We start from the raw sequence: 22,447 nt of genomic DNA, 5'->3' as shown, positions 1-22,447 counted from the left end.
CAGACCAAAAAAATATAGGGCATGTCACTTCCCCCAGACTCACTACGACTTCAGAATTATGCTTGCTACCAGACATTCCCTGAAAGCAGAAAAGTTTGTCACAGAATTTTAGACAAGGAAACCTCAGACTGATTAAGTCCTAAAACTAAACACAAGGATGGTACTTTGGTTGGATTAGTAAGGACCACAGTTGTGGGTTTTTTTTTTTTATTATTATTACTGAAGTTTTAAATTTACATCTTCTCAAGCAGGAGAAAGGGCATGTACCACACTCAGCAGGCAAGGGAGGAATTTAGTTGTTGTTTTAGATTCTGTGGTATTCTCTGAAATCCAAACAGAAGGGCTTAACACTGTATGTAATTCCACTGCTAAAAATATTAAGTATACAGGGCACCTGGGTGGCTCAGTTAGTTAAACATACGCCTTCGGCTCAGGTCACATCCCCAGGGTCCTGGGATCAAGCCCCACATCAGGCTCCCCGCTCAGGGGCAAGTATGCTTCTCCCTCTGCCCCTCCCCCCAACTTGCGTGCACTCCTGTGCGGTCTCACAAAAATCAATAAATAAAATCTTAAAGAATATTAAGTATACAAAGGCACTCATGGCAAGTGAGAAGGCCCACAAGCAGACTAAATTGTCATACTGGCCTATAATGTAACGAGGTCACCAAGGGGGGCTTCCTGAGATGTGAAATGACTCGCCTCTATCTGGGAGACTCCAAAATCCTGGGCATTCTTCCTTTGTTTTCATGTCACCTACTATACTCCAACATCTCTCTGCTGCCGGTGAGTTTTGGTAGCAGATCATCCCAACTGTTATAGACTTAGAAAATGGCACACCCAGCCTCCATTAAAATGGTGTATAAAGCAGGGGTGCCTGGCTGGCTTAGTGGTGGGGCGCGGGGCGGGGCATGTGACTCTTGACCTCAGGGTTGTGAGTTTAAGCCCCATATTGAGTACAGAAATTACTTAATATATTTTTTAATTGTGTATAAAGCAAAAGTAATGAGCAGATGTCAAATATAAGCATGAGGAATTCTCCCAGGAATAAACCGTGCATGCTTTAGGACAATGATTTAGACTTGCACTCTTATTTACTAAAAACTGGTAATAATATTAACATCTACCATTTGGGGAAGGCTCATTATGAGACATTTGGCGATAACATGGGAATTAATGTTAGAAAGCAGAATAATCTCTCTGTGCACTCTCAAACCCAAATCAGATGTATTTTGGGTGATTCCCATACCTCCTGAATCTGGAGGTATTTGACCAAGTGTAATAATTCAATAAAGACAAAGAATAGAAAATGCCTGGGTGACTCAGTCTGCTAAGCATCTCCCTCCAGCTCAGGTCATTATCTTGGGCCCTGAGATAGAGCCCCGTACTAGGCTCCCTGCTCAGTGGGGAGTCTGCTTCTCCCTCTGTGCTCTCTCATTCTCACTCTTGCTCTCTCTCAAATAAATAAATAGAAAGTTAAAAAAAAAAAAAGAACAGAAAATAAACAATGTCATAGTTAAGTTGCCCCAGATCTAGAAAGACAGAGGGACAGAATAAAAAAAAGTAGGAGAGATGGATATGGTGTTAAGCAGATGGCTTCAGTGTAAAGTCCTCTGGGAATCTCATCATTGGTGGGCCAGGTTCAGTGAGACAGCCCAATGGGTGCCATGTCTTGGAGAGGGTGGCCCCTCACTGCCATCATCTATGATGTAGGAGGGCTCTGTCCCACATCACAGTCAACGGGGAAGCCAAGAAGCTCTTGTGACTTGAGATCACTGAGACCACAGGCAGTCTGCAAAGCCCGAGCCAGGTCTCCCTCCACTATATGATGCTGCCTTGAGATCAGGAGCTCTCTCTTTGGCAGGGGCTCAGCCAGGACTAGGGAGCAGTTAACTCATGAGCCTCATGAGCTTATGTATCTGGGCTTTGCAAAAAAACTGAGCCAATCATTTACAGATACGTTACTTTCTTTCTAACGAAAAATCATAATGCCTTGCCAAAACAAATGTCATAACTTGGCCTCTTCTTTCAATTACCTCTGCTCTCTTGGAAATGTCTATTTGTGGATCAAGCCTCTGAGTTAACCCAGGGAATTAAGGAATTTAAGAAGGCCCTATAATTCCTAGGGGCTAGTGAAGAAAGAACACCTCTTTACCAGGAAATACTAAGAGAATGGAATAGAAAGGAAAAAGAGGGAGCAGAAAATTGCCCTTGAAGGCCCAGAATTTTAAAAGGTACAGGGATAGAAACACTAGTTCAATTTGGAAGAAGTGGATGGTATTGGTTATAGGCTTTAGAAATCCAAGTACACGCTATGTCCCAAAGAGATAGCCTCGTAGGTCTATAGAGGGCTTAGTTTTTCTTCCCTACACCCACATTCCCCTCTCCTGTATTCAACAGCATATGCAGGATCCATTCTGTATGCTAAATCCAGGAGGCATTCAGGGCATTCAGAAGTTTGGTTGTTTCGACACATTTTCAATGACAACTCAGTTCCTCTTTGCTGTGTGCAAGAATTTCTTTTTGGAGGGAGCTGGGGCATTATTTTCTCAGGTCTGGCCCTCTCTGGCATGGTCTGCAAGCACTGGTCAACATTGACAATGGCTGCTGTATTCAAAATGGGGATCGTCTGTTTAGGAAGTAATAGGGCAATGATTAGTACCATGCAGTGATCGGAGTATGTGGTTTGGGAAAGAGGTAGAAACAGAAAAGGAGGAGACTGAGCTTCTATCTTTTATGGAATCTGTGTAGAATCAATTTTATCCCACTCATGGAAACTGAGGGAACAGGAGAGTGGCGTTAGACTTAAGGACATGACTTAGGATTTGGTCAAGGATCATGTGGCTTGAGCACCTGCCCTCTCATCTACTGTCTCTGTCCCCTCTGGAAAGTTCCTTAAATGAGCATCTGATACATCTGAGATCTGGAGAAGGCACCTGCTTCTCTAGGTCGTTAAGACAGTTCTGATTCAGTACATGTAAAATACTTTCCAAAGCCACTCAATAAATCCTCACGAAGCAACAAATCATAATTAACCAAATCCCTCACTACTGGTCTGAGGACAATCTGATTATTGCTTTTGCTCCCTATAAAATTTAATGAGAGAAGGAACATGGTGGAAGCAGAGGAAAAGAAGTGGTAGTAAAAGGCAAAGAGGTGAACCTAAGTATTTTTGTATTCTAAAACACAAGTTGTTCTTTTCTGGTGTTTAGCAATCCTTTTAGGTTAGCCTTATTATGAAAATGGTAATTGCAACACATTTCATCATCAAGTTTGAAATCACCAATGCCTCAAGCTCCACTTCACCCCCATCCTCCTCCCCATCCAGAATCTTTTCTCAGAAATGTCCACATTGGGCACATCTGTCTATTCTATTAGGCCACCCTTACAACCCCTCAGAGAAGACACAAGACATAAATGAAACAGACATGATCATTTCACGTCTTGATGGTCCCTGTCTCCCATCATTTCTTAAGAGTCTCTATCAAAACTGAGAGCAGTCTGAATAGACAAAGTCTATCAGCATTTTTTCCACAGAACAAAATGTACCTATTCGTGGAGTCAGCAAGAAAGCCTCTTCTTTGAGATGCTCTCGTTATTAGGCATGGGTGTGTATACAAACAGAAATTTCCTTTGGAGAAGAGAACTGTCAACTTCAAGTAAAAGGTTCTTCTTTCCCTTGCTCTACCCTGCCAATCCACACCCTCTATAAGCCTCTCCAACCAGTTGATTCCTTTTCTTCCTTTGGAAAAGTCCTGATGTGTGTAACTGCAAAAATATGTTAAAACACTAACTTGAGAAAACAAAATAGAGTAATCTTCCTTAAAGTAGAACTCAAATGCTTTTATGGATAATGAACTTAGCTGCTCAGCCAACTAGATGATTCAGACCATTACAGCAACGAGTTTGAACCTGTAAGAAATTGGTCAGATGGGCATATGCAGACTTCTCAAAAGGTGTCCTCCCTTAGCCTTGGCCAGGCACTGCTGTTATGTAAAGCTCAACTCCATTTATCATCATACTGGATTTTTTTTTTCTTCCATTTGATGGGTTACCTAATGATTAAAATGAGAAAGCAGCTCCATTTATAGTGTTACTCATCCTCTCCTTCAGGATTTAAACCACTTTTATTCAATCTTAAAAGTCAAGGCTTTGGGAGATGGGGGCAGGATAACCTGATGGTTGAGGGCTGTGGCTCTGATGTCAGATGGACAGGAGTCCACTCAGAGCTTTGACCCTAACTGGCTGGATAATCTTGACTCACTGGGTAATCTCAGTTTACTTACACACAAAATAGGTACAGTGCTACCAATCTGGTAAGGCTTTGCGTGGATTAAATTGGGTAAGGTCTGGCATATTTAACTAACATGCTAAACATTTGCTATATTATTTTAGTAGTACATTTATTTCAAAATGAAATATTAATATAATTATTTGACAGTATAATTAACAGGGCTTCTCGTTTCACATGTTCTCAGTAAATAAGTGAAAATTACCTTGACGCTAGACACTTCATCATAGGGAATCTTTTAGTGGTGAACTTGGATTAAGAAGCACTCTTTTCAACCTCTGGCTCTCCTAGGTTACTCAGGCTTCAAGTCCCCTCTTTCCTAACTCCCAGCTGGCACTGCAACTCTATCCTGGGCACACAGCAGGCTCTAATCAATATTCTGCATGTTAGGTAGGTGATATATATGAGCTCTAAGCCAAGGACATTCATACAATCTCAAATTCTAAATCTCCATAGAAACACCTTTACGAGGAAGATAAGGTAAGAATCTTTCTTCAGTCTATATGAATTTTTTTAAAAATTTAAAGGCCAGATTATTGCATAATGTCAACTAGCTAGGAAAGGCTTTGAGTCTAGATCTGAGTCAGGCAGGAGATCTAAAAACCTTACAAAGCCATACATGACATGATTATCTCAAGGAAATGATTCTCACTTTGAATGAGGAAAAAGGCAAAGTTCCAATAGAAGGCTAGACAGGCTGAACAGAATGATTAGCTGAAAGCATGATTAGAAATTATTACAACAAAAATGATTTTGTTGCAATAACCAAGTAATTAATTTTTAAGTCAATAATGTAATTTCCACTAAATTTCCCACCTTTTTACAGAAGAATTTTTGAGATTGCACAGTACTCCTACAAACCACGTTAGATACTCCAGTTGTTTAACAAAGAGAAAAAAAATGATGACATGGTTTAGTCAGGTATGAAATTCTGCAAAACGAAAAGGAGAATAAAATACAGGGGGAAAAAAGTGGAATAATATCAACCAAAAGCCAACTAATGAGTTCTTTTTGAGATTCTCACCAGCTACCAAAACACTATAGGATTATAGGCATTACATTATCAATATATACTAAAATATAATATATACCACAATAAGCTTAAAATCTAATGTACTGAGAAGCAAACCTTTACATATCTGCATAATTCTAATTTTACTTAATTTCTTAAAATCCTGCAGCTTCCAAATAAACAATAGTACCAGAAACAAAAATTCACATAAATGGACCACAATCAAGATTATCAGTAGTTCCCATTTAAATAACAACAGCACAATAATATGGGCTATATAACTGAAAAGCAGTAAATAAGTCCATGTAAAAATTGAGAAAACTGATTATATATGTTTCTATATATATGTGTGTGTGTATATATAAAATATTCTCAGCATTAATAAACAAAAAAGGTTACTCATGGTAAGCTTTTGAAAGAACACAACCCTCTCTCAAGATAAAATATGATATTTATTCGGAGTTTAAGTTTGGGATAGTCTCATTTATAGTATGCTTAAAACAATGCAATCATTTTTTATTCATTCACTTCTGATCTTCATACTTTTCACAGTTTTAGAACAGGTGGGATCAGTGACCTGCTTTTTCAACCATTATATCCCCCAGACATGACTAATTTGAAGCTGAGCAAATTGCACATAATGGGCCAGGGATTCAAGTTCATGATTTTTAGTAGGTTGCACTCTTGTTTCAGGGTACATGATCTCCTTCCCTGCCCCTCTTTTACCACCCCTGTAGCTGCTGATACCTAAATTAAATTTACCAAACATGAAATCAAAGGGAAATTATTTTTGTACATTTTCTGAAGGCTTATTTTTAAGGAGGATAAAGATTAGGTTACATCTTTAAAATATCTTCTCTTCCTTTAGGACATTTAGAACATTTAAATGTTTAAATATATTCTAAATACTAAAGAAACTAGCCACTTAAGAACCCTTCTTAACACATAAGAAAACAATCAGATGTATGATTTTACAATGGCTCAAAGTTTTTACAGAGGCATGGCATAGTTCAGTGAATTTTTGAATACCCCAAATTCTACCATATAAGATACTGCTTTCTAAAGTCTTTTTACAAAATATCATTAAAAGTTTGCAGTACAGAGACATCAGCACAAGAAAAACAAAACAACCAAAACAAGCAGAAAACAAGAAAAAAAAACTTGGTTCTAAGAAGGCCACTGGGATAGGGGAATATTTAAGCTGGCTACATGAAAAACCAATCCCTCCTATTTGCTTTTTATCTAATGTTTAAATTTTCCCCATCAATTCTAGAAGGCTGCAACCAAATACCAGTCTAATCATTATCTAAAACTCTACCAATGAGGAAAATGAAACTTGTTGGTTAAGTGATTTGCCTGGTCAATTTGGAGTGCATGGTTTGTCATGATTGTTTGGGGGTGGTGGCTGGTTGCTGTGTTTTGTATGTATGTGTATGGGCTACTTAAACTCTTACAATCAGGGGGCGTCTGGGTGGCTCAGTGGGTTGAGCCGCTGCCTTCGGCTCGGGTCGTGATCTCAGGGTCCTGGGTCCCGCATCGGGCTCTCTGCTCGGCAGGGAGCCTGCTTCCCTCTCTCTCTCTCTCTCTGCCTGCCTCTCTATCTACTTGTGATCTCTCTCTGTCAAATAAATAAATAAAATATTAAAAAAAAAAAAAACGTTTAAACTCTTACAATCAGGAGCTTTGCCATTACAGATCCTCCTCTTACTAGGTTGCCATGTTTTCTTCAATGGGTGGGGGATAACAGAGATCAAAAAGAAGCTACCAAAAAAAAAAAGTAACATACTATGGCCAATTCAAAGCGAAGATTTCATTTTCTCACTTGGCCTCTACAGGTGTACTGAAAAGACACTTGATTGCCCCCAACCCCACATCTGACTTCCCACTTATCAGTGGAATTGAACAGTAAAGGCGTTCTCTTCTCACTGGCAAGAGTGGACGAGGAGGTTTTTGAACTTTACTTCAACTTTCCAGCCTACAAACTGCTTCTTCAACTACTGATTTCACTCCTATACTTTCGTGAAATTTCACTCTTTGCTCAGTTTCACCAGCTTTTCATTTTAGGGAAGTCCGGTGGGAAAACATCCCACTTACCTTTTGTTGGTATTTTCCCCCCATATTTGGGTCTTGTACCATACCCAAGTTCCTAGATTTCTTTAAGAGAAAAAACAAACAAACAAAAAACAAAACACCTCTAAATGGTTGAGATAAAGGCTAAGTCACTATTCAGTGTTTAAAGTGAACTGGTTCTGATCTTTATAGTCTTCTGGCCAGAGTGGGGACACAGCGTTGGCAATTGGGGAAGGAAGGGAGCTAAGCAGTAAACTTACGCAACTTACCCCAAGAAGTGTTACATGTAGATTTTTTTTTTTCAAGGAAGTTGGAACTAAAGCAGTTTACCTACTGAGAAGAATCTAGCTATAGGAAATATCACAAACTTTTTGAGATGGTTATCACGTACGGTCACCAGGCAAAATCTCTGGGAAAAACAACCATTGGCACCACTTGCTCCAGACAAGCCCCTCTTTGAACATACAACTGCTGTGATCCTACGGCAACTCTAATATCCAGCAGCTACACACCAGCGCTCTTGCACCTTTCTCCACAGTACCAAGATGCTAGAAATTATACTACTTCAAGAAGTGCCCTAAGAAACCTACAACAGTGGATAATGGGCTCTTCAAGGCTAGGAGATCAGCTTCTTAGGAAAAAAAAAAAAAGAAAGAAAGAAACACACACCAACAAACACCAGGGAACTATGTGTAATGGTTCGCTGCTTGTGCAAAACCTCAAAGAGGATGAAGGTCAGACAGGGATAATAGGCCAATTTAATTCTGAAAGCACAAGGTGCAAGAAATTTTAATTATGGTCTGCCACTGAAATCACACAAGATCCAATGGCATCTAACTGCAACTGCTCATCGAGGGAGACAAGAGGTGTAATTGTAACCGCTGCATAATCACTGTGAGGGCACAGGGAAGGCTGCCTTCAGCTCTCAGCAGAGAATGTATCAGGAGCCTAGAAAAATCCAATACAGGGAAACATGGAGATTGCACGTAGCCAAACAGGAGCTCCTAACAGGAAAGCCAAACCCCGTTTTGTGTGTGTGTGTGTGTGTGTGTGTGTGTGTGTGTGTGTGTGCGCGCGCGCGCGCGCACTCGCGCGTGTGTTTATGTGTTTGAGTGGTGAGCGTTCTAGGAATAAAAGATTAAGCTGTGTGTCCCAAATTGAGAATATGAGCATGGAAAACTCTGAACCCCTTTCTGCTTTGTGGATACATACACAGAGAGGCAGGATCTCCTTCAGAAATTTCTGCCTCGGTGAAGCTTCACCCACTCTCCTTTGTTTAAAACAATTAGCTTGGATGTTACAGTGGTTTACAGAACCAGACTCCCTTTAATTTGTTACCATCAAACCCAAGTCTGGAGACAAAACGCCACACACAGGGTTCGAGGTGCCCAAGCCTGTGCAGCTCTCACGCCCGCGCCGCGCGGACTCTCGCAAAGGGACAAGCAGAGAAAGCCCCTCCGTGGACTCTCCACTTCGCAAAGTTTCACCGATCCGCGAAGAAAGCAAAATCACCCATCCGCGCCCGTCGCGAAGTTGGCGCTGAAGTTTGTGCCGGGATGTCCTAAATCTCGAGGGGTAAGGGAACGCGAGTGTGCGGCCAGGCTAGAGGATGGATGGAGATGGAGAGACAGCAAGAAGGAGTTTTTACGAGTGGAAGATCCGTGAGACCATCTTTTTCACCCGGAAGCCTCTTTGGCTCCCAAAGGTCCCGGAGGTGCTCGCCGGGAGAGGCGCCGTCGCCAGGGGCCGGGGAGCTGTCACTTGCGGGGAGCCGCTTTGCTAGGCGCCCGGGGACGACCGGGGCGGGGGGGTGGGGCGCTTCAGAATCACCGGCTCCCGGGGTTCTGAGAAGTGGGGGAGGGGAGACTCGCGAGAGGGCAGGGGGCCAACAGCAACACCTTTCGGATACGCTTTTCCCCTCCTGCCTCTCCAACTTCCCGCGGCGTCAGTCAAGGACTTTCTCCCACCGCACCCTACCGCATCCCGCCTCCGCGCCCACCTCTCGGACCCTTCCGCGGCCGCGACGGGCGGGTGGGGGGTGCGGCAAGGGAGCAGCCGGCGGGAAGGTCGGGACCCAACGCGCAAACTCTCACCCCCTAGCCGAGAAGACCAAATGCGTTTATACCGGCAATGATCACAGCCCCGTAGCCGGGCTCGGTTAGAGCCGGGCGCAATTCCCTGACTCTTCTGTTGTTCCCAATAAAGTCGATTACGTTGCCCTCCGGGAGCTGATTGGGAGGGAACGGAGAGGAAAAGGGGGGAACGCGGGAAAATGCGGGGGGAGCAGCAATCAACTTTGTAATCCAGCGCTTCCTCGCGCGATCCGTCGCCATGCTTTAGATTCCCACCCCCGCCACCCCCCTCCTTCCTTTCAAGTGGATACTGAAACTAGGCCAAAACTTTTCCCCCTCCTTTTCTCTTAGCCACTAGACTGGATTGTGCCCCACGGAGCCCCATGGAGCTCTGCTTTCTTAAGCACAATAGCCGGACTAATTAGATCATAGAAGCAAGGCAGTGATACTGTAACAAGTAGCCCGAGAGGCAAAGAGGGAAGGGGCCCGAAAAGACAGAAAGGGGGAAAAGTTTGCAGCTCTCGCACTTACCAATCAAGCCTCCCACCAGAAAGGCGACGATTTGGAACACGAGCAGAATCCCACCAACAATGCACAGCTTCTTGGTGCTCATGTTTTCTATAATTGCCCCAGCCATTTTTGCGCCCCCCTTTTTCTTTCCTCCTTGAAATGTTTTAGGGTGTGCTTTTTGCCCTCGCTCCTCTCACGCTCCCTCCTCCCTCGCCTCCTTTCTGGGCGCTGCAAAACTTCAGGGGTGTGGGAGCGCGGCGAGGATGGGACCGGGACGCAAGGCGCCCGCACGGATTCCCCAGGCGCAGCCGGCTCGGGCTCCCCCAATGCCCGGAGCTGTGATTGTGGCCGCTCCGCCGCCTGTGGACGCTTAAAGGAGCAGGGAAGCGGATCACATGACGCCGCCTCCCTCCCTCCCTTTCTTCCTCCCTCCCTCTCGCGCTTCCTCCCTCCCTCCCTCCCTCTCTTCCTCTCCCCCTTGCGCGCCAGTGCTGGGCTGCGAGCTCCGGAGGGTGCTGGCGTCCCGCTCTAGGGTCTGGCTGGCAGTCTGTCCCGCCCGGGGCTGGTGTCCTTTGGGGGTTGATGTTGTTGTTAAGTGCGTTCCTCCCACTCCGCCTCTCACACGTTTCCTTTTCTGGTGCGAGATTTAAATCATCCACGGACAGCTTTGCAGACCTTTAACTTATGCGTTGACTTTAGGAAATGGGCCCCACCCGAAACTGCTAGAACTCTCTTTAGGAAAGAGGAGGAGAATTTTTTAAAGGGACCCAAAGATGCTTAAGTCAAAGCACAGAGATGCAGACTAAAGTCTTCCGCTTCCTTTGACCTGATCCCAGCCTCAGTTACTTAGCATATACCCAGCTAAATCCCCCCACTGCACTCGTGAAGGAACCCTGTGCTCCAGCCAAATCAGACCACTGTTCATTACCACATTATCCCCCATCGCATGGGTTTCCAGAGCCTTGACCCTGGCTCTTTAAAAATAAATAAATAAATAAATAAATTATATATATATATCCCCACCGGAGTTTTAAACCTCATTTAAAAACCAGGTTGTCTAAAGAACCTTTCTCATTTTCCAAATCGCCCTCTTGTAATATTTCCTTGAACCCAACCCTTCCAACTCCGGTGTTTACATTCTTAGCTCCTATTGTGAGGACTTGTGTATACACGTCTGTCTTCACCACAAAGCTGTAAACTCCTGGGGGATAGGGACCCAGTTTTATTCATCTTTGTACCCATCCTCCCCTACCCCCTGTGGTTCCTAACAAAATTCTAGCTCTAGTAGATCCTCCCTAAACGTTTGTGGAATGAATAAATAAATAAATGTGAAAGCAAGCCTGCATTTTGCATTTCAAAAGCCTGAAAGAGACCTCATTTGATTTAGATGGTACACATATTCAGTGACAGTGTTTGTCCTCTCTTTGTGAGGGTACCTTTCTATTTAAACTTCTAAGGGAAAAGGAGGGTGGAACTCTTAAGAGAGTCCTGTTCGATCAAGCCTAAGTTCCTGGACCTGGTTTTTCCATGTTTCATAAACTGGTCATTTGACCAGCACAACTCTAGTTGCCCACATAGACCCTTGGTTTGGACACACTCACACATACACACACACCCCAAACAAGGTTTGCCATCCTTTACACACTTGGTTTCTTGCCCCTCCCTTCTATCTACACCCTCTTCATGCCAAGAGAATACCGCAAGTCCCCTGTCCTCTGCTATATGGCTGAACATATTGCCCCTATGGAAGATGCCATGCAGATTACCCTTAACGAAAGTATTCATTTCTAGTCTCCAACTAGACACTCTTCAGGGCTGGTGCCGAACTTTATATATATATATATATGAAAATTCATCTCCGTAAAATCCATCTTAAGAGTTCTAGGGATATAGTTGATATTTATTCATTATTCCCTTCAACACTTTAACCAGTAGGGCTCACATATGGAGCCCTTAACCTGTTCCAGGCTTTTTGTTCTAAGCCCTTGAGGAGACCAGGATGTGAAGACCACTGACCATCCTGGAGGAGTCCCCGTCTGACTGCTATTCATGGAATAATGATTAACAACCCTTATTTGAAGAACACCAGATCAGATGGAAGAAGCAGACGGAATTGCTGTCAACACTAGTGGTCAGAAGTGTTTGGTACCCAAACACAGATAGACCAGTGTGGGATATTTGCCTTCTTTCTTTACATTTTCAGAAGCCTACATCATTTTTGTTTCCCTTGAGAGGAGTAGGTTCCAGGGCATCAAAAAAGATATAGGAATGCCATTCTTACCTCTGTTACTAGTAAACTCCACATTCTGAGTTCTCATCTCAGCAAGCTGCCAACTTCCACATATTTGAATAATAATGATGCCTTTCGGTTAGAATTTCTTTTTACTACCAAGGAATTTTTAAAAATTAAGGTTGATAAGGGGCGCCTGGGTGGCTCAGTGGGTTAAGCCGCTGCCTTCGGCTCAGGTCATGATCTCAGGGTCCTGGGATGGAGCCCCGCATTGGGCTCTCTGCTCAGCAGGAAGCCTGCTTCCTCCTCTCTCTCTCTGCCTGCCTCTCTGCCTACTTGTGATCTCTCTCTGTGTGTCAAATAAATAAATAAAATCTTTAAAAAAAATTAAGGTTGATAAGATTCAATATCAAAATTTACTGTCCATTTCGTACTGTGGTTCGCTATTTAAGAAGACAGAAATGGGCGGCCCCTGGGTGGCTCAGTCAGTTAAGCATCTGCCTTCAGCTCAGGGCATGATTTCAGGTTCTTGGGATCATACAGGCCAAGTAGGGCTCCCTGCTCAGCCAGGAGTCTGCATCTCCCTCCCCACTGCTCATGCGTGCTCTCTCTCGCTCTCAAATAAATAATGAATAAAATCTTAAAAAAAAAAAAAAGAAGAAAGAAATGGTAGTTCTATGCACTTCAAATATGAATTGGATCCACAAAAATGTGTTAAGTAGTCCCCACCACCCCCATCCATGGTTTAGTTTTCTGTGGTTTCACTTAAACTCTAGTCAACTGAGGTCTGACGGTCTGAGAGCAGGTGATCCTCCTGACCTATTGCCAGAAGGTCAATGAGTAGCCTAATGCTATGACACAATGCCTTTGCCATTCACCTCATTTCATTTCATCATGTAGGCATTTTTTCTTCTCACATCATCACAAGAAGCCAGAGAACAGTACAATAAGATATTTTGAGAGAGGGAAAGAGAGAGAACATTCACATAGCTTTAATTGCACTATATTGTTATAATTATTCTCTTATTAGTTATTATTGTTAATCTCTTACTGTACCTAACTTTATCATAGGTATACATATGGAAAAAACACCGTGTGTATAGGGTTTGGTATTATCTGAGATTTCAGGCATCCACTGTGGCTCTTAGAACATACATCTCACAGATAAGGAGGACTACGGTATTTATTGAACATTAGTGAACTAGCTCCTCAACTCATTTTTCTGTCAACTGTTAGAACATACTTGTACTCCCTCAGCTTCCAAATGCTTCTCTTCAGAGTAACTGGCCTCACTTATTTGGTTCCAGTTTCCCCCTCTGGAAATGAAAGGCTTGGAATAAAATACTGGTTATCTACCAAGGTGGTCCCCCCTCCCTTTTTTTAAAGGGCACTTAATTTAAAGGAGATATATATAACTTCTTTGAGAGAGAAAGAGGAAGAGAAAGAGCAAGTGCATGGGGAAAGCGGCAAAGAGAGAGAGAGAATCTTAAGCAGCTCCACGGGGGCTCAACGCAGGACTCCTCACAGGGCTCCCCATGTGGCTCAGGTGGGACTCACCACAGGGCTCCATGCAGGGCTCTACCTCACAACCCTGAGATCATGACCTGAGCCGAAATCAAGAGTCAGGCACTTAACCAACTAAACCACCCACGAGGCCCTTAAAAAGAGGTATTTCTAATTCCTAACTTGTATGCAATTATCAATATTGCCAAACCACATGTGGGACCCTTTCAATATTCATCACTATGAAATGCTTTAAGAAAAATTTATATTTTCTATTCTCTCTTTTTAAAAATTAAAAGTGACTGTCAGATCCTTAGTTCCCAAGGGAATAACACAAGACAAGTAGAAAAGAGCATGAGTCGGTTGTCCAGGTTTGGAATAGAGCCTGGACCCCAGCTCTGCCCCTTGCTTGGTATGTGTCACTGTGAGCCACTCTAGGCACCCAGTACTCTGAAGCTCAGCTTTCTCATCGGTGAAATGGAGATAATGATAGTACCTGCTTCATGGTAATCTTGCAAGAGATGATGATGATGATAATTATATTTAAGAATCCTTAAGGGAAATCAATAACCTTGCATTAAAAACTAATAAAACTGATCATTAATTTGTTCTTCCTCAGCTCTAAAATTCTATCATGTTATAATTATTTTTTGAAGTATATTTTAGGAGCAGTCTGTGTGATTAACTCTATTTGCAAGGGTACTAGTAAGGCCAACATCTGTTATGGGACTCTTGAGCAATACTCAGTGAACTTGAAACCTAGAAACATTCTATTCTAAAAAATGCTTCTGATCAATAGAGCACTTTTCATGGGTCCTTAGATTATCCCAGAGACTAGATAATCCAAGAGTGTAATCCAACTCTTCCAAGAGCATTTGATCATTCCAACTCCATTCCATTAGACTTTAAGTTGGAGAGCCTGATATAGTCATCGTTTTATTTAAAGGGTTTGTCTTATGGAAGTTCATATTGATATTCAATGTATATTTATGGAATGGGTGAATGAATGGATGGATGGATAAATGAATAAGTAAAGGTAAATTAACTACAACTAGCTCCCCCCACCAATCCAATTCCTATATAGCATATACTGACTAAATGCCTATCTGGTATATATATGCTGGGCTGTTGTTTGCACATATATCTATAGATGTGCTATATAGTCCACCCTGGTTTGCAAGCTACTTAAAAACAAGGAAAGTGAGACCTAAGCCTCTCTCTCAGAACCCCAGCACTGTACCTTGCACAGAGGGGGCTCAGTTTCTGGAGTTGAGAAAGCCCACCCTGAAAGCCAAGGGCAGCATTCCATTATTGTCACTGAAATAAATGTAATGCAGAGATCTACAAGAATTGCATATACCTCCTCAAACACTTAATTTACTTCCCAGAGGGACCTAACAGGAGTAATAATCCCACTGTGAGTCTTCTCATTCTCATAAATAGCTTTTACCCATAAATGGCATCCCGGGGCTCTTCTGTTGTTGATATTTTCTTATAGTCAGTGCCTGTGAATGTGAGCAGGCACTTTGGGCTCATACTCTATTATTCAGTGGCAGTTTCCACTCAGTAGACATACATGAATATAGATATTCACAGCTTCTTTTAAAATCTTTTTCTTTTCCTTTTTTCATAACCATCCTTCCCTTCTTTCTCTCTGAGCCCCATTGTCTCATTTTGTATGTAAATACAAGAGCTTTTCTAGCACCTCCTTTCACACACTACCCTTAGGTAGGAACTATTCAGAACCCACTGCTTAAAATATCTGTACTTTAACCTGATCTTTTTTGATGACATTGTTTAATGAATACCCCACCACTCCCTCCCTTTCTACACATCAGCATCCACGTGTGGGTCTCCTTTACCCCTTTTCTTTGACACTCCACATATATTTCAGACATGAGGCTTATTCAGTCACAGCTTTACATCTTACTACTCATGTAAATAAACAAGACAATTACCTTTTTGAGGCTTACTTTACTAATTTTTTTTAAAAAAAGGATTATAATAGCAGCTTCATAGATCATGGCAAGCATTAAACAAATGTTACAAAGCATCTGGCTTATTTTCTCACTTCTTAAAAAAAAAGAAAAAAAGATGCTGGGGCGCCTCGGTGACTCTGCAGTGTCTGCCTTCGGCTCAGAGCATGAACTCAGGGTCCTGGGTTGGAACCCCACATTGCCCTCCCTGCTCAGCGGGGAGTCTGCCTCTTCCTCTCCCTCTGCCCCTCCCCTCACTTGTGCTCTCTCTCTCAAATAAATAAATAAAATCTTTTTTAAAAATGTTTTTATATTTTAATTTTTTTTTAAATTTTAAAATTTAAAAACATTTTTTTTAAAAGATGCTAATAGGAACTTTATAGGTCGTGGCGAGCACTAAACAAATGTTACAAAGCACCTAGCAAAGAGCCTGACACAGAGCGGACACCGAACGAATATTTTACATGTTATAAAGGAGGAGGTTTCTATTCCCAAATAGAGAGAGAGAGAGAAAAGAACTATAAAACCACTAATTATTGTCTCTTATGAAATTGCTTTTTGAACCCAGACAACTTGGAAGGGGCAGATAAAAAACTTTATAGGTTTCCAGAGGCCTCTGGTGGGAGGCAGCTGACAACCTAAAGTAGCCAGCCAGGCCCCTGTTGTTTCCCAGGCTTGAAAGAGGCTGCTGCAGAGGGCTGGATGCTCCAGTGTTTCAACCTCCAAGATCACATGTGCTTGATTCCTGCCGCTGAGGCAGGGAAAGGTTTTTTTCCCTTTGCCAGTCTCCACAGTGTAAGCTTTATGGGGTCTGTGCTGACTGCTTCTGCTCCCACCCCTTGCCTTCATGACTGTGCTCCCTCCCCATTTCACCATGGACTTAGTCATGCTCACCAGCACCTCTCCATCTGCTTTTTCCCTTGGGTGGCAGTGGGAGGAGAGTCTGAACAGGCCGAGACACACCTCCTTGGGCAATGACCGGATGATGTATAGACAGCATGCAGCGCAATGGCACAGAGTTGGATGCAAATTTTCTTAAATGAATGAATGGTTATGGTCCCTGGCTATCTAAAGGTTCAGGAAGGCCCCCCCCTCCACCACCACACACACACAGATGGCCAATGGCAGGAAGAAGGACTCAGACTTAACCTCAACCCACGCACTCTGCTAAATATATACGTTATCACCATTAATCCACACAGCAATCCTATGAGGTAGGTACTATTTTTATCATTTTATTTTTTTTTTAAGATTTATTTGAGAGAGAGAGAGAGAGAGCAAGCACACAGAGGGAAGAAGCAGAGGGAGGAGAAGAGCGAATCCCAAGCCGATGCCACACTAAGTGCAGAGCCCCACACAGGGCTCTATCCCACAACCCTGAATTGATGACTCCAGCAGAAACCAAGAGTCCAGTGCTAACTGACTGCATTGCCCAGGGACCCCGATTTTTATTATTTTTAAAAGAGGAAAGCTGGTTCAGAGAATATTCTCTTGACCACACTGCTACTACACTGGGAAGCTGAGATTCTGAGGCAGCTGCAATACACCATTCGTTCTTACAATCACTAGATATGTGTTGAGCTCCATGAATGCCAGAAAGTGATCTAGATGCTGGGGAAGAGCAGTGGGCCTGACAGAGGCCCTGCCCTCCTGCAGTCTACACGAGAAAGCCCACTTCAAAACTTTGCTTCTTATTTCCTTTATATCAGCTATGCCCTTTCAACTCACCAACAGAAAGAAACCTCCAGGGTTGTGGAAGTGAGGAGAAATCGAGTCCTTGGTGTGCAGATGGGCCCCACTCCATGTTTCCCTCAGGAGACTATTCATTCGAAAACCCCCTTTCCTGCCAGTTCTGAGACAGTTTTTTACTGTTCCTTTGTTCATACATTCAGCTCTGTTTTCTTCCTCATCACTTCACTTCCACTCGGATCAAACTCCTTCCAATTAAGCCTTAAATCTTTGCAATTCATTCTTTGGTAGTATTTGCCATTAAGGCTTTTCCAAGCTGAAGATCAATTTTCAAGTCAAATGACTCATGAAAGTAATTAAGCATAATTTCAGTGTTTTGAGGACATTCTTGAAGAATACACGCAAGCAAAAGACATTCGTTTTAGCAGAAGATTCAGTGTACAAATTAGCTTAGGCCTTGCTAACCTGCAAATTGATTCCTAAAGTACTTTTGTTTGGTTCTTTATTTTGTTGTCATGCTGTAAATCCCTAATAAAGACCCTCTTTACCAAAGATTTCAAGTCACTTAATCAATGTTACTCATCTTCATGTAAAAATTTATGAGGGTAAAAATTCCCAATTTCTGAAATACATCCTACCTAGCTAAGAAACCTGAAGCCTGAATGACTTGACGATGTTTTCTTTCATTTCTTTCATAAATATTTATTACATGTTTCCCATATGCCAGGTATGTGGCAAGTGCTAGGATACAAATACCAAAAAAGACAGATATGCTCTTGTTCTCACAAAATTTATCATCTTGCGTATGTAAAAGCGTGATACAGTGGCTCTATTGGTCAAGACAGTAAGTCCTGAAGAGTCACTGGTGTGAGAGGCATGGGAGAGCCCTCAGATGGAGAAAGGGAAAGAACAGGAGGTGCTCTCTTGGGCTTGGAGAGCAAGGTCCTCCCCATTCTGGAGTTAGCATCGTGTGGCAGGGAGGAGCACGGGCTCGGGAGCCAGGCAACTTGGGTTCTGAGTCCTGGCTTTGGCACTTACTAGATGTGTGCCTAGGCTAGTTAGGGTAATTTTTGTCACTCTGTGGCCTCATGTGTAAAATGGGAATAATAATAATACCCTCCCCAGGGCACCTGGCTGATTCAGTTGGTAGAGCGTGCAACTCTTGATCTCAGGGTCATGAGTTCAAGCCCCACACTGGGTATAGAGCTTATTTGAAAAATATAAAAATAAATAGAAAAAAATAAAATTAAATACTCTCCCCATATATGATTATTATAAAGATTAAATGGAATCATTTGTGTCAAGTACTTAAAGCAGGGCCTGAAACATAAATGCAATGTGTTTGCTTTATAAAAAAGTATGTTTTCTCCTCTTCTGCCACTCCCATGATGCTAAGTTTCCCCAGCTTCAGTTTCCTGTAATCCTGTTGACAGCGCTCCCTCATCGAACAGCCATGCTGTCAGTTGGAAAGACTAGGATAGTAAGCCTCCAGGACTGCTTGATGAAACTATCTTTCAAGTATTACACATACTTTGAGATACTTTTTGATTCTCTTGCATCATAAGCAGATACAGTATCTACCTTGGGTGCATGCTCACGCAGCTGTATCTGTTATGTCTCTTTATACATGCTACCGCACTTGTCTTATCTCCTCCAGTAGATCACAAAATTTTTTTAAAAGATTTTATTTATTTATTTGAAAGAGAGAGAGGGAGAGCACAAAGGGAGAAGCAGACTCCCCACTGGGCAGGGAGCCTGACGCAGGGCTCAATCCCAGGATCCTGAGATCTCGACCTGAGCCGAAGGTAGATGCTCAACTGACTGAGTTACCCAGGAACCCCAGATCACAAAATTTTTAAGATAAAAAGACTGTTTTTATTCAGAAGTCTTTTTATTTAATTCTAGTACAATCCTAGGCTTTGTAGCAATTCCCTCAGAGCTTTGCTACTTCCAGATTTTTGTCTCTTCACCTCCTTCTCAAAACAGATGTTCTATTTTACTGAGAAAGTCGGGAGAAGGAGCCATCAGGTATAAACTCTCAGCCTAAAGACTGATGAATATTTTCCTATGCCTGATCTCCAAGGAAACAGTGAGCCACCTCTTGGGCAAAGCATTCACCATTACTTAAGTACCCCACCTGTACTTAATGCTTAGACCTATTTTAGAGAGCTGCCCAGCATAGCCTAACAGTTAGGAACATAGGCTTTGTTTAATGAGTTAGCACATGAAAAGTACTTACTAGGTAAAGTACTCAGTACATGGTACACACTCAATAAATGTTAGCTTCTATTATGAATTCTCTTGCAACACCTTCTATGACTTGCTTCTTTAATGATCTTCTTTTGTATCTTTCCTCAATCTTCCAAATCTTCTCCACCCTAAAAAATATCCTTCTGAACCCCACGTTCTCCTTAATTTATAATCTTCACTGGCTTCTTTCCTTTAATTGTAAATCAAACTTCTGAAAAGAAAAGTTCATGTTTGCTGGCTTTATAATCTCATTTTCCATCCCCTCCCTGACCCCCTGCAGACAATTTAGGTTCCAGACCCAATGCTCCATTGACTTTGCTCTGACAAAGATCACCAGCAACCTCTTTGGTGTCCATTCTACTTCATGTCTCTGCAATTTAACACTCATCCTTTTGAATAAAATCTCTCCTCACCTCTTCAGCTTCAATAACTGCTCTCTCAGTTCTCCTACTTCTCTAACGTCCCCTTCTCTCTCTCATTGCTGTTTCTTCTGCCCACTCCCTGAATGTTAATATTCCTAACTATTCTCTCCTTAACCTCACCTCTTTCCACAGAGTCTGAGAGCAAACATATATGTTCAGTTCTGACCCTTTGCCCAAAATTTAGACTCACAAAGTGAATCACTTCCTAGCTGTCTCTGCCTAGACACACTACATGCACATCCAAATCAACCAGATGACTTCCCTATCTTAGTTAATGGCCGAGCTTTCCAGTCACTCAAGTTACATATCTCAAAGCCATCCTTGTTTCATTACCCACACATCCAATCAGTTATCCAGATTAGATTCTATCTCTCTTATACATGAGCTAGCTTCTCCTCCCCATCCTATCCACCTCTCCGCAAGTCCAGAGCCTCATCATCTTTCCAACTTGGACTACTGAAGACCTCCCCTACCAAATCTACAATCTCTTGTTTCTTATAGATAACCCAGTCTGCATATAATTTCCAAAGTGTACTCATTATAAAACACAGATCTGTTTTCCTCACTTACTGAATTTAACTCTGCAATATCTTGTCATTGCCTACAATAAAGTCTACAAATAAAGTCCATATCTAGTAAAATCTTGCTGAGTACTCTAAGATCTAGCTACTTTTGATTTTTTCTTATTCCCAGACTCGACCAAAACATTTCTTTGTATATTATTGTGTATAATTCACAGTCTAGCTCATGTCTTTTCCTTATAATATAATCACTGGGATAGACCAGTTGACCCTAAGGTGATGTCACCAAGCTATGATTCTCTGGTATTCTTCTTCTTCTTTTATAACCTATTTCAAAGTACTGGCTATCCGGAGACCCAAATGGAAACCAAGAAATCATCTTAGACTTCTTTTTTATAAATGTAATCAACAAATACTGAAAATATCATCTGTCAAGCCATATAAATAATACATTATCATAGTAATAACAAACACATTTACAATGTAATGAGCACTGTTTGAAATGGGATGGATGGATAGACTATTTAAGTGTATAATACTTAGAACTAAAATAGTAAAATAAAAGTATGTACCTCAAAAGATTTTGGTGAGGATTAAAGTTTTAAGGGTACTCTTGTATATATCAAGTGGGAACAATTTATCCTCACTGTAGTTGAGATACATACTATGATTCCATTTTAGACACTGAGGAAACTGGGTTAGATAGAATTAGTAATTTACCTAAGATCACACAGCTAATAAACACTGGACCTGGGCTTTGCATCCTATCAGTGTAGTACCAAAGTCCACGCACTTAACAGTTACTCTCTTCTGCCTTTGGTTCAAACAGCAGTCAGAGTAACATCCTTCAGGTTTTCTACATATCAGGTGCTGCTCTAAATATATTACATGTATTACTTCAATCAATCCTCACAACACCTTCTATGAGGAAAGTGCGATTTTTCTTCTTGATTTTCCTATGCAAATAAACTTGGCTTAAAGCAAGTAAAAAAAAAAAAACAAAATTCAAACTGTAAAGCCAGAAAAATCTGGAAGTGAATACTCACTTCAAAAAAAGTATGCATTTACTCTTCTAAACGCCTTGTTTCAGCACTCCTTGGCATTTTAGATTTCTCAAATCATTAACAACAGGTAACGTTCCAATAAAAAAGTGAGGATCTCTTTACTCATTCAACCTTCTGTCCATTCAGCAAATCTTTACTGAATACCTACGTTATGCAAGACACTAAATACTTCAAAAAGATGTTTCTTCTTTCAAGAAAATAAAAATCTAGAAAACAGAAAAGGACATTGAAGCCAACAAATACAATGAAATGTGACAGGTAGGATTGCAGAGAGGTTAAGAGAATAGATTCAAAACTAGACAGACTTTGTTTGAAGTCTAATTTTGCCACTTACTTCCTAAGTGACTTTAGGAAATTCACTTAAACTATTTGTGCTTTATTCTTTTTCATAGTACCTCCATCATATGATCACTGTCAAGTTTTAATGTACATAGAGAAATCTGATCCATGCTTCAAACAAGGTAACACTTAGGGCAGCAAGAGTGGATAGTAGCAGTAGTCAGTGGTATTGCCACATTGAAGGAACACTGGAGTCAGAAAGCTTGAAAAAGAGAGACTGATTTTTTTATATTGGAGAAAAAGGAGTTCAGATAAGTTTTTAAAGAAAAACATAACTCTAGATGAGTTTTTAGAAGATTAGTAAGCCTTCTCCAGGTAGACAAAGGAAAATATATATGGGCAAAGTTAAAAGCAAGGAAGAGTAACTTCTAAAGTTGATACACCTGGTTGAAGAGGTGGTTATGTTCGTCTGTCTTCAGCATGTTGCTTTGGAGACCTACGGCCTTGGGAGATAGGAACATAGCAAGGGTGGAGAAGTGATGTCCTTATTATGATTATAGA

At 41.8% G+C, this 22,447-nt stretch overlaps 1 protein-coding gene across 1 annotated transcript in view; it reads right to left on the bottom strand.

Annotated features, from left to right (window-relative positions):
• Positions 1-10,338, bottom strand: part of WLS (Wnt ligand secretion mediator) — a 102,970-nt gene extending 92,632 nt beyond the window's left edge. The window contains 1 exon segment of the mRNA XM_045978414.1: positions 9,974-10,338. Coding sequence (XP_045834370.1) covers positions 9,974-10,079 — 106 coding nt within the window. The 5' untranslated portion in view covers positions 10,080-10,338.
• Between the last annotated feature and the right edge of the window lie 12,109 nt (positions 10,339-22,447).

This window comes from Meles meles, chromosome 1, assembly GCF_922984935.1.
Source record: "Meles meles chromosome 1, mMelMel3.1 paternal haplotype, whole genome shotgun sequence".
Taxonomy (NCBI): Eukaryota; Metazoa; Chordata; class Mammalia; order Carnivora; family Mustelidae; genus Meles; species Meles meles.
Note: the sequence above shows the minus strand (reverse complement) of the source record. Positions and strands in the feature narration are given on the sequence as shown.